This window comes from Entelurus aequoreus, linkage group LG13 (genome assembly GCF_033978785.1).
Source record: "Entelurus aequoreus isolate RoL-2023_Sb linkage group LG13, RoL_Eaeq_v1.1, whole genome shotgun sequence".
NCBI lineage: Eukaryota > Metazoa > Chordata > Actinopteri > Syngnathiformes > Syngnathidae > Entelurus > Entelurus aequoreus.
The window spans coordinates 19,136,360-19,148,859 of NC_084743.1; the positions used below are offsets into that span (position 1 = coordinate 19,136,360).

At 35.0% G+C, this 12,500-nt stretch overlaps 1 protein-coding gene across 2 annotated transcripts in view; it reads right to left on the bottom strand.

Moving 5' to 3' along the window:
* pard3bb (par-3 family cell polarity regulator beta b) overlaps positions 1-12,500 on the bottom strand; it is a 422,709-nt gene that overhangs the window by 294,232 nt on the left and 115,977 nt on the right. For both annotated transcript variants that reach the window (XM_062067536.1, XM_062067535.1), the window contains exons 13-14: positions 10,940-11,131; positions 5,061-5,219 (exon numbers count right to left, since the gene is read on the bottom strand). In XM_062067536.1, the coding sequence (XP_061923520.1) occupies positions 5,061-5,219; positions 10,940-11,131 (351 nt within the window). The remainder of the gene's footprint in view (positions 1-5,060; positions 5,220-10,939; positions 11,132-12,500) is intronic.

The following is a 12,500-nucleotide window of genomic DNA, read 5'->3' on the forward strand; positions in this document are numbered from 1 at the left end:
CACTATATATATATATACATATATATATATATATATATATATATATATATATATATATATATATATATATATATATATATATATATATATATATATATATATATATATATATATATACACACACACACTATATGAATATATATATATATATATATATATATATATATATATATATATATATATATATATATATATATATATATATATATATATATATATATATATGTATATATATATATATATATATATATATATATATATATATATACATATATATAATACTAATGGATTAGATTTTATATTGCGGTTTTCTATTATTAGATACTCAAATATTATTATTTTATTTTTTTTGTAATCGATTTTTGAAAATAATGAATCGATTTAAAATAGAGAAGAATTAGAATCGCAATACTTTTAATTTTGTTCACCGTAGTAATTACTTTGAAAATAAAACTTTTGGTGTCTGCAAATGAAAAAACATTCGTTTTGGTCGTTTTTTTCGCATATATATACATATATATATATATATATATATATATATATATATATATATATATATATATATATAATTTTTTTTATTTTTTTAACGGTTACTGAAAATAATGAGTAGATTTAAAATAGAAAAGAATTAGAATCGGAATTCTTTTCTTTTTTTTTTGTTCACTCCTACTAATGAGTTGTTTCGTAACGTGTAAAGTGTGTTTAATATAATGGCACTATTTACCATATTTTACACTCTGTGTATCAATGAGTAATCCATGAATGAAAATGAGTAAAAACATAAATGTTGTGCATGCCATATACTGTTTACTTCTCTTCCACTACCAGCAGCCAGTGCAGGAAAGAAAAAAAAACATTTACATTCGAGCCAAATAAGCTCAGTGTGTGCACGGCCTTTGACAAATTCGACGGAGCAATGCAAAAATGGATCCCCTGAAAAGCAGCCGGGATGAAAATAATCTTTTTTTTTTACCCATAAAGAAAAGAGATACGGCTGAGAGATGAACACTAAGTCACACGCATGCACGCGCACAAAAGGCACAAGGACAAAACAAGTGCAGATGCTCTTTTGCAGCGAGCTGGTAAGAGCAGGAAAGCGAGCAGGGAAACACGTGTCAAGTATACATTGAGCTAAAAGGACTGAAACGTCAGTGTGGAAAGATGGCAGTCAAGTCAGTAGATCATGGGAAAATATACCTGATTCTGCTCGTACTGAGGAGATGGGATAAATGAAGCCTAAAAGATGTAAATCCATACATTTCTGAAGAACATTGTGTGGAGGGAGGTGTGGCCAGCGCGCCTGCAGGAGCAAAGGTCACCGCCTCTGTCTATGGTGCTGAGGACGAGCACCGACGGATAGCATGTACTGACGGCGAGACACAGCTGGCAGGTGATTCGATTTCACAGGTGGTACGTGTTAATCTAATCATCTGTTGTCTTTAACAGTAAGCGGCCGGGAGCAGGAGGGGAGAAAGGATACGGACGTGGCTGAAAAGTCGCGTTCTGCTGGAGAGAAAACTTTTTGATAATCTCTATGTACATTAAAACCTGGTTAAAAACCGCACGCTTGGCTCTGGTGATGTGTCTAACAGTGGAACTGCTGGGAAGCAACTTCCACACATTGGTACCTCAATTTACGAGTATTTTGAGATTAGAGAATTTAAATTACGGGCAAAATGTGAGTTACATGCTTTCCCGCCGCTAGTTGGCGTAGCAAATGCCAGTGAACATCTCGTCTTACTCTCTAGCATTAGCTCATTGCTAAAGATGGACAGGAAGAAAGTAAATGTGAAGGAGAGCGGATGATACTCACTGAATTAAAGAAATAAATCATCACAGACGTGACCGTGGCAGTTGGAGTGACGCACTGCGAGTCTGCACCATATAGAACGACACCAGCCAGGGATATTTCAATAATATCTAACGAGACAATGTCTAACTAACGGACATGTATCCATGAAAATATGAATAAGCTGCTGATGTTGTGTTTGAAGGCTAAGCAGCTCGAAGGAGATACTGTAGGAGTCCACGCTCCAAGGTCAATTCTGTGCATTATTATTACATTGCTTCATAAAACTGCAGTTGTCCCTCGTTTATCGCTGTCACAGGTTCCGGGAACTAGGAATAGTGATTAAAAATCGAATTATTCATAGCTAGAGCCAGTAAAAACTGTTTGCAATATTCTAAATAAAATTTTCAACAATATGAGAGTCCTCTAGACCAGTGGTCCCCAACCTTTTTGTAGCTGCGGACCGGTCAACGCTTGAAAATGTGTCCCACGGACCGGGGGGGCGGGGGGGTGGAGGGTGAAATTTAAAAAAAAAAAAAAAAAAAAAATTTTTTTTTTTCCCATTAAGAAATACAATCATGTGTGCTTACGGACTGTATCCCTGCAGACTGTATTGATCTATATTCATATATAATGTATATATTGTGTTTTTTATGTTGATTTAATTAAACAAAAAAAAATTTTTATTTTTTTTTAATTTCTTGTGCGGCCCGGTACCAATCGGTCCGCGGCCCGGTGGTTGGGGACCACTGCTCTAGACATTAAATAACGCCCTTGAGTCACCTTCAACCTCTGTTAACCCAATATGATAATGCTGCCTGCGGCTGGACCAATCAGTGGCCACGATACTGAACTGACTGGTTTGGTCGTATTGATATTTCCAGTTTACTTAGGCATGATGATGCTTGAAAATGATTCATTTAGAGCCAGAAAGTGTACAATATGCTTAAAAAGTTAAAAAAATAAATAAATTAAGTGCTACGTGGTAATTAATATTTGAAGTGCGATGTGGCAAGGGCCGACTGTACTGTATTTGTTTGTATTACATTATATGGGACCATATTTCGTATTTAAAATTGTGCAACAATCCAGTCTGTCTGCGCCAAAAGGTTTAAAAGCGGAGAATGTTCATGTTTTTAAGAGCTGGCCTTGGCTTTTACCTAATATTAATTATTTTATTGAAGTCATTCGTATTTTACTTTTTATCTTATTAGTTATGCAAGATTGTATTTAGTTCTATTTATTTATTATATATTTACTGTATATTCATTTTATTTGTATAGTTTGTATTTATTTATTTATTATTATTTTTATTTTTTTAAATCTTCATGTGTCTTACTTGTATTTTATTCTTTATCAAGTTTTGATGACCTCCTGGTGCAGACGGCTCCTGTGATAGTGTTTACTCACATGGCTCCTCTGTACTCAGCCACGCATTCATTTGTTCACATAGTTGCTTGTGTGTGTTTGTTGTGTGTGTGGGTGTGTGTGTTTGTGTTTGGTATCTGTGTCCGTGCAAGCGTATGTGATAATGGGGAATCTGGGTCATCGGGGTGTTGTTTTTAACTTTGTAAAGCACTTTGTGTTGCATTTCTTTTATGTATGAAAAGCGCTTTATAAATAGTTTGATTGATTGATTGAAAAAAATACCTTACACAAGCATAACGTACTTAAAGCGCTTATTGATACATTTACAAAAAATGTTGCTTTGTTTTAAAATATTGGTCAAAAATGTATTGTATTGCACCAATAAATGTGAAGATTTTTTGCATTTTATTTAATTGTGTTTATGACAAAAGAAGAACACACTCTATGATGGGAAAAGATAAAAAAAACAGAATTTGAAAACAATAAAAAGGAGAAAACGTTGCTAATATTTTCATGTATTGTTGTAGCTACTATTACTTTACTTGTTTCAATATCAATGAAAATAAGGATTATTGTTTTTGCCATAATCACCCAGCCCTACTCTATGTTGTGCTCTATTGTACCGTATTTTTATAATCTAATGTACGGCATAATTCTGGTTGCGCTTACCGACCTCGAAGCAATTTTATTTGGTACATGGAGTACTGATAAGTGTGACCAGTAGATGGCAGTCATACATAAGAGATACATGTAAACTGCAAGATGACGCCAGCCAACAACACCGAAACTTTTAATGTGCCATTGAGAATATAGAACATTACACACGGCGCTCAAAAATCTGTCAAAATGTTTTTAGTACGACTTCGGTAAGCTATGAAGCCGCACCGCTTGATGGATTGTCGGTGCATTAAACATACGACCGCAAAAATGGCACCTATTAGCAGACATATTATCTAGCGTTTTGTTTCGCAATATTATGCAAAACCAACAATTTTTACCTTCTGGTACCTGCCGATGTGTATTTGGGATCTGCATAAGTCCTTAAAATGTGCACGGGTCCGCCTTTGTAGTCTGTGGCGACACCGTAGTCATAAGCTTCTTCTTTTTCTCTACCTTCTTTTGGGACATTCGTCTTCCACTATTGCCATTTCTAATAGAAAGTAGTGTAAAGTTCTTACTTATATCTGTCAGTAAACTCACCATGAAAGCGCTAAAACATACCGGTGTAGTGAGTTTACATTATTCACCCAAGGAACTTTAGTTATTAGAGAGTTCCGGTTTTTCACGGGACACATTTCCGGCCTTGTTGTTGTTTCCGGATGAGGAGATGCTGCTCCGTTATTGATTGAAGTAAAGTCTGAATGTCATTAAAACAATTAGCTTCATCTTTTGACACTTCTTCCACTCCCGTCCTTGCACGCTACACCGCTACAACAAAGATGACGGGGAGAAGACGCTGCCGAAGGTGAGCCACGTAAATAAGACAGTCCACAAAACGGCGCATCCGGAAGAGACTGTCAGAAAGCGACTTGAAAATGATCTGTAAAACATCATCTATGCAACATTTTGACCAAAGAACCACCATTACATGTTATGTAGACCACAAGGAAGTTGTTTTACATTTAGGAAAAAATCATAATAATATGACTCCTTTAATGCGACTTATAATCCAGTGCGCCTTTTGTATGAAAATAGACCTGAATAGACCATTCATCGGCATAATCCGGTGCGCCCTATGGGCCGAAAAATATGGTACTTTATACCAATGATCAAGTGCCATGTTCATATAATATTTAAATCATTACGACAGTGGAAATCATTTTGTTGCATTTGACACCTGTTTTTTTTATATATATATATACAAATGTGCACTGTGAGTAGTCTTGATGGTGTAAGTGAGTACCTTCAGAAGTCTCATCACCACAAGTTGGATGGTCCCTCTTGCGTTTCCCTCATGTGACATTGAACGCCGGAGTGTCTCCATGGCAACATGGTTGGAGTGTCCAAGCAGAGAGGCGCCGTTCACCGCTACCAGCTGGTCATTGACACACAGACGTCCATCCTACACCATAAACACAAACACATACTGGTTATCATTTGGAATGGGGACCAAGTTTTTGATCATCACTTGTGGGGACCACCCTTTCTACAATTTGTGGAGGCATCAAAAAAACAAGGTAAAATGGCCACTGCCCAGTTAGCTCATACACGTTTTGAAATCTCTGGATTGATGTAGTAATGTGCTGATCATTCTTACTGGAGAAAAACAGTTAATATGGTTCATGCTGACCAAATTTAAATCATTTTGCATAATTTACACAAATTTGTACAGATGCAATTTGGGCTGCTGTGCAAATGTCTCACACTCAAACTAACCAGCAAACATGTTTTATGGGCCAAAGTTTAAAAATCCCTTAGGCATCTTCAGAATGGATCTGACTATCATTTAAAAAGGTTTCCCTTTAGGGCTGGGGTGTCCAAACTTTTTCCACTGAGGGCCGCACACGGAAATATTAAAGCATGTGGGGGCCATTTTGATATTTTTCATTTTCAAACCATAACAAAATATATGGATTTTTTTATTTATTTTACCTTTAGGGGTCCCGGGGACCATAAAGGGTCTCAGTCATTAAAATGTTAAAAATAAGTCAGATTATTATTGTTTTTAAATTATTTAACGCTTACAGTAAATCTCTATATCAACTTCAAGTTGACATAAAGTAATACAAAAAAAAAAATGTTTTATGGCTTTTCTGTAAAAAACAACTTTTTTTTTTATAGTAAAACTGAAATATGCAGTATTTAGTAATTAGAGCCCTAAAATATCAATAATGCAGGACACCATTGATTTTAATTATTTCATATTTTTGAGTAATCACAGTGAAAAGATCAATAAAAAATCCCTAAATATATTTGGGATCCAAAAGGTGCCCCACTCACAAAGTGATACATTTTTATTAGGTTTTTCTTTTACTTTCAACACTTAAGTTACAAGATCAACTTCAGATATATCTGTCCATTTTATGCTGGAACTATTATTTTGTTTGTTTTATGCGCTTTTGTCAAAGAAAACTTTGATGTTTTTATATGGCTACTACACAATATATGCAATATTTACCACATAAAACATTTTAAATTGAAATATTTGAAGTAATTGGAGCCCTGAAAATTATTCATTATAACATGGATTTTTTGTCATTATTATTATTTTTTGAGCAATGGCAAAAGAAGAAAAATAAAGAAAGACAAAAGAAAAAAAAACAGCCTGCATGGCAGCTTTTGTGTCAACATTGCAACTTTTTCTTGTTAGATTTCACCTCATTCCACTTTTTTTAATGTTCTTTTTTATTTTTACAATAGTATTTCCAGAATGTGTGGCGGGCCGGTAAACAATTAGCTGTGGGCCACAAATGGCCCCCGGGCCGCACTTTGGACACCCCTGTTATAGGGGACCTGTTTTTTTGTCCCCATACCGTCAGAGGTCCCCTAAAGGTGGCTGTGTAAACAGAGCGATGTCTCCATTAAGTAAGCATTGCCAGAAAACACACACACACACACATACACACACATACACACACACACACACACACACACCTGTTGGCTACATGGTATAATCAAACATACAATTAGCTTTAAGGTCATTTTGACCATTACCATTTTTACATGTTACGATGATCAGTGCTTAACTTCTTTTTACTACTAAAACATGTTCATTATTACATTGCCTGCAAAGTTAATACCAGTTTGGGAGATAGAGGGTGGTCTCTAGACCAGGGGGTCTTTACCTCAGGGCCCACATTTTCCACTACAAAGGGGCCCACTCAAATATTAACACTGAATTACTCATCTTACTTTTGATTTTAATCGTATTCAATAATTATATCTAACCTATTTAGTTTACAACTTTTTTTAAATAATATGAAACCATGATGTGTTAATCACAACGATTATAATCAAGGCTGAGGTCAGGCTGATTACAAAAATAAATACTAATCAAATATACTGCAAAAAAGGGGAACTGATAAAAATGAATGTAGTGCTAAAATAAATACATTCCAACAATAATATATATGTTTCTTAAATAAACCAAATCAAATTTAAGTGCAAATGAAAATACAGCTTTGCCACTTTGGTCATATTTTTTGCGCTGAAGAAACTTATCTATGACTTTAGCTCCAGACTTCTTCGGTTTGTTTGAGATTGTCATTACTGCCACCAGTGGTGGAAAAGTGTATTACAACTGAGTACATTTATATTTTGGCTGACGTCTAGGGAGCGCTCGCGACCCAACAATAGCCCCGTTTAAGAAACACTGTTTAGAAAAGGGGTGTCCAAAGTACAGTCGTCTTCAATTTGGCTCGCGAGACGAAACGAGTTCAATAAACTATATGGTAATATACCAAATGCCAGCGGTCTACTAGCTGCATTTTTTATCGCCATCTTGTGGCCAACGAAAATAACTCAACCTTTAATTGTACTTGGAAGGACTCACAGCACAGCATTCACTGATAAGACCTAATCCAAACAACCTTCCCTAGTCATTGTGCTGGAAATTTTTTTTACAAACATGGTCACACATAACACAAACTGCTCACTGAACTTTGTGGATATTATAAAACAATATCAGAAAAAAAATTACACCTATTCAAATCCATTGACAAGCATGATGGGAAAATGTCACAACACTCCACACTTATCCATGTTTGGCACATTTCAACTGCTTGATATTTCTGATACATTAACTTAGACTAAGACTTACACTTCCTTTTATTGTCATTCAAATTTGAACTTTACAGTAAATAAATGATAAATGGGTTATACTTCTATAGCGCTTTTCTACCTTCAAGGTACTCAAAGTGACATGACTAGGATGGTAGAAGGTGGGGATTGAACCCCAGTAACCAGCAACCCTCCGATTGCTGGCACAGCCACTCTACCAACTTCGCCACGCCGCCCCTACAGTACAGATAAGAACGACATTTTGTTGCATTAGCTCATTGTAGTGCAGGATAAAAGAGCAATAAGGTGCAGATATAATTAAATAGATTACTGTACAGATAAATATATTGCACTTTTGCATATGCATCCACATTTATGGATGTATGTTATATTGTCTTTATATATATATATATATATTAGGGCTGCAACAACTAATCGATTAAATCGATTAAAATCGATTATTAAAATAGTTGCAGATTAATTTAGTCATCGATTCGTTGGATCTATGCTATGCGCAGAGGGTTTTTTTTTGGTTTTTTTTAATTATTATTATTTTTATTTTTTTTAATAAATCTTTATTTATAAACTGCAACATTTACAAACAGCTGAGAAACAATAATCAAAATAAGTATGGTGCCAGTATGCTGTTTTTTTCCAATAAAATACTGGATAGGATAGAAATGTAGTTTGTCTCTTTTATCCGATTATTAATCGATTAATCGAAGTAATAATCCACAGATTAATCGATTATCAAATTAATCGTTAGTTGCAGCCCTAATATATATATTAAAAAAACATAAGGAGGTCGTCACGAAAGTAAACAAGGTAGGAGTCAAACTTTTACATACTATTAATATCCAATTATATTAATTATATATCCATTACATTATTATAATAATATGTACTAATATGTATGTCTAGAACACGTTTAAATGTCCATCTTTGATAGAAAAAAAACACTTAATAATACAATACAATACAAATAGTAATTATTTGTTTTTTTTATTTTTTATTATAGGGCTGTCAAAAACATATTTTTTAATCAGGTTACCGTATTTTTCGGACTATAAGTCGCAGTTTTTTTTTCATAGTTTGGCCGGGGGTGCGACTTATACTCAGGAGCGACTTATGTGTGAAATTATTAACACATTACCGTAAAATATCAATATTATTTAGCTCATTCACGTAAGAGACTAGACGTATAAGATTTCATGGGATTTAGCAATTAGGAGTGACAGATTGTTTGGTAAACGTATAGCATGTTCTATATGTTATAGTTATTTGAATGACTCTTACCATAATATGTTACGTTAACATACCAGGCACGTTCTCAGTTGGTTATTTATGCCTCATATAACGTACACTTATTCAGCCTGTTGTTCACTATTCTTTATTTATTTTAAATTGCCTTTCAAATGTATACTCTTGGTGTTGGGTTTTATCAAGTAAATTTCCCCCAAAAATGCGACTTATATATGTTTTTTCCCTTCTTCATTATGCATTTTCGGCCCTTGCGACTTATACTCCGGAGCGACTTATACTCCGAAAAATACGGTAATCATATTTTGGAATTTTAATGATTAATCACAGGAGATTACTTGTTCAGAAAAAAAAACAGTATTTGTACAGAAATGCAATTTCACTGTCAGAATGTCATCCAGGAATGTTTGTTTTTATGTTTACTTGAATGCATGTCATTTATTCGCACAAAACTTGGAGACAGTTTGGAGACTCCTCATTTGTGTACTGACGCATGCGTTGATCTGATCACTGACTTTATAGCGCACAGGTGTCAAAGTCGTTTTCACTGAGGGCCACATCGCAGTTATGTTTGGCCCCAGAGGGCCGTTTCTAATGGTGAATACTATTATTACACAATTTTTGTATGCATTTTATTAGTAGATTTGTAAAAACTAAAATGTAAAAAAAATATTGTAAGTTGCAATAATTTCCCCTCAAAATGTAGTGTATGTTACTGTAAATGGAAAACCAGTACTGCTGTTTTTATGGTTAAAAAAAAAAAGGTAGCTCAGTTGCCAGAATTTTTCTGTAAAATGTACATTTGTTTTTATTTACTGTAAATTAAAAACAAATTTTTACAGAGCTGCCAGGTTTTTTTTGGTTTTTTTCCGCAAATCAACAACTGTAGATTTTTCGGTGTATTACTGTAAATGCCAAAACAGCACCACAGTTTATTACAGTAAAAAAAAGTACTGTTTTTTTTATTTAGAGAAAAATGCTGTAAAAACCACAGTAAATTTCACTATTTTACCATGAAATCCATTGCTACTTTTACATTGCACAATTGGTTGGATAACTTGCTTTGAAATCATTATTATTAGTATTTATTTCTATTTAAAAAAATGGTTTGAATGTTTGATAATATATTTTTGCATAATTAGACAATATTTAAGTTAACATAATTAGCGATTACATAGAGTTCTTTTTTTTTTTTTTTTCCCTCCCAAAATAGAAAGAAAGAATACATTTAGTAAGAAAAGTTACAGTACTTTATTGATACATATTATTTCCGGGCCTTGAGTTTGACACCTGTGGTATACCATACCATACCATACCAACTTTATTTATAAAGCCCTTTAAAAACAACCACAGTTGAAAAACAAAGGGCTGTACACCACAAAGAAATAAAGGCAAAGGACAGACTAAAAAAAAAAAAATTAAAACAGAAGTAAAATACACATTAAAAAGCAAATACAAAATTACCCTAAGAACAATTTGTTAGATAAAAAGCAGTTAAAAGTTAAAAACAGTTAAAAAATAGCGGTTACGGTAAAAGATAACCGGTAAAACGGTAAAAGATCTCGATCAAAATAAATAGCATGATTAATCTAAGTGTGTTCGTGATTAATGCAATCATTTTTTGTGGTTAATTATTACATTTTGACAGCCTTCATGTATTTATATTGTTTGGTTTTCTGCTGCATGGCTGCACCAATGTAATGTTACATGTATAGTGACAATAGCATTCTATTCTGTTATATTCTATTAAAAAATTCTTAATTAAAAATGAATGCATTCTTGAAAAAGTTGTGGAACAGTCACCTTGTAAGCAGCCCCGCCGTGAATAATGGATTTGATGAAAATTCCCAGGTCCTCCCCGGTTTCCCTGGACTTGTTTCCTTTGAGGCTGACGCCAAGCCCTGCTGAGCCGGTGTCATTGAGGGCCACCTCGAACATCAGCTGTTCTTTCCCGTTCTCCAAAATCAAGCTCGACTCGCGTGACCAATCATCCCCCTAGAAGAAAGAAACAGAACAGACAGTGAGTGACGTGAAAAGGTTTTCGTTGTTTAAGAGTTGCCAGTGAAAGGTTGTACGAGGCAGTCTGTTTTGTCACCTTAATTACAACGGCAATGTTCGAACTAAGAAACATATTTTTTTTTGTTGCAAATAATCATTAACTCAGAATTTAATGGCAGCAACATATTGCAAAAAAGTTGGCACAGCGGCATTTTTACCACTGTGTTACATGGCCTTTCCTTTTAACAACACTCAGTAAACATTTGGGAACAGAGGAGACCATTTTTTAAAACTTTTTAGGTGTAATTATTTCCCATTCTTGCTTGATGTACAGCTTAAGGAGTTATTGAATCTGTTCAGCTGACTGGAGAGCTAGCTTCTGGAGCGAGTGGGTTCATGACGACTTCTGTTTTGTTTGATCAGCCAATTTACTGCCTTGTTACAGGCACCGATAAAACAAAATATTTCTAATTTCACGATGTATATATTGTTTTATTCTAAAATTGACTGGGTGCGGCTTATATACCGGTGCGCTCTTTAGTCCGGAAAATACGGTATGTTAACCTTTGTGTAATGTTCATATTGTTGTTACTCAGTCAACGTTTGTGGGTCTGATGGACCCGTTGCATTTTGTGGCTTTTAATGCCTCACAATCAAACACTTCGTTAAAATACTGAACAGATGTTTACCTTATCCCAATAAACATCTGTTCAGTATTTTAACATAAAAGTGTTTGATTGTGAGGCATTAAAAGCCACAAAATGCAACGGGTTCGTCAGACCCACAAACGCTGGCTGAGTAACAACAATATGAACGTTGCACGGAAAATTTCTCTTGCCAAATTCTGCATCCCACAGGGATTCTCCTTTTGTGTTTCTGCACCTGCGGTTCCCACACAGGGTTACAACATTGTTTGTCAACACTGTCTGCTTTCGTTTTCTCGCACATTTGACCCTCTGATGTTCTGTGTACCGACACTCTGTCCTCCTCCTGTCTAGGCCTGTTGTGTGTGCGTGCGTGTGTGTGTGTGTGTGTGTGTGTGTGTGTGTGTGTGTGTGTGTGTGTGTGTGTGTGTGTGTGTGTGTGTGTGTGTGTGGTACACGGAACATCAATTTCCACACTTCTATTAGCCCCGGCTCCAGTGGACCCGGACATCTTATATGTAATAGAAAGGTTGCAATTTTGTTTGTCAACACTGTCTGCTCTCATTTTCTCGCACATTTGACCCTCTGATGTTCTGTGTACCTACACTCTGTCCTCCTCCTGTCTAAGCCTGTTGTGTGTGTGTGTGCACGTGTGGGTGTTTTTGCGTGTGGTACACAGAACATCAATTTCCACACTTCTATTAGCCCCGGGGTCAGTGGAC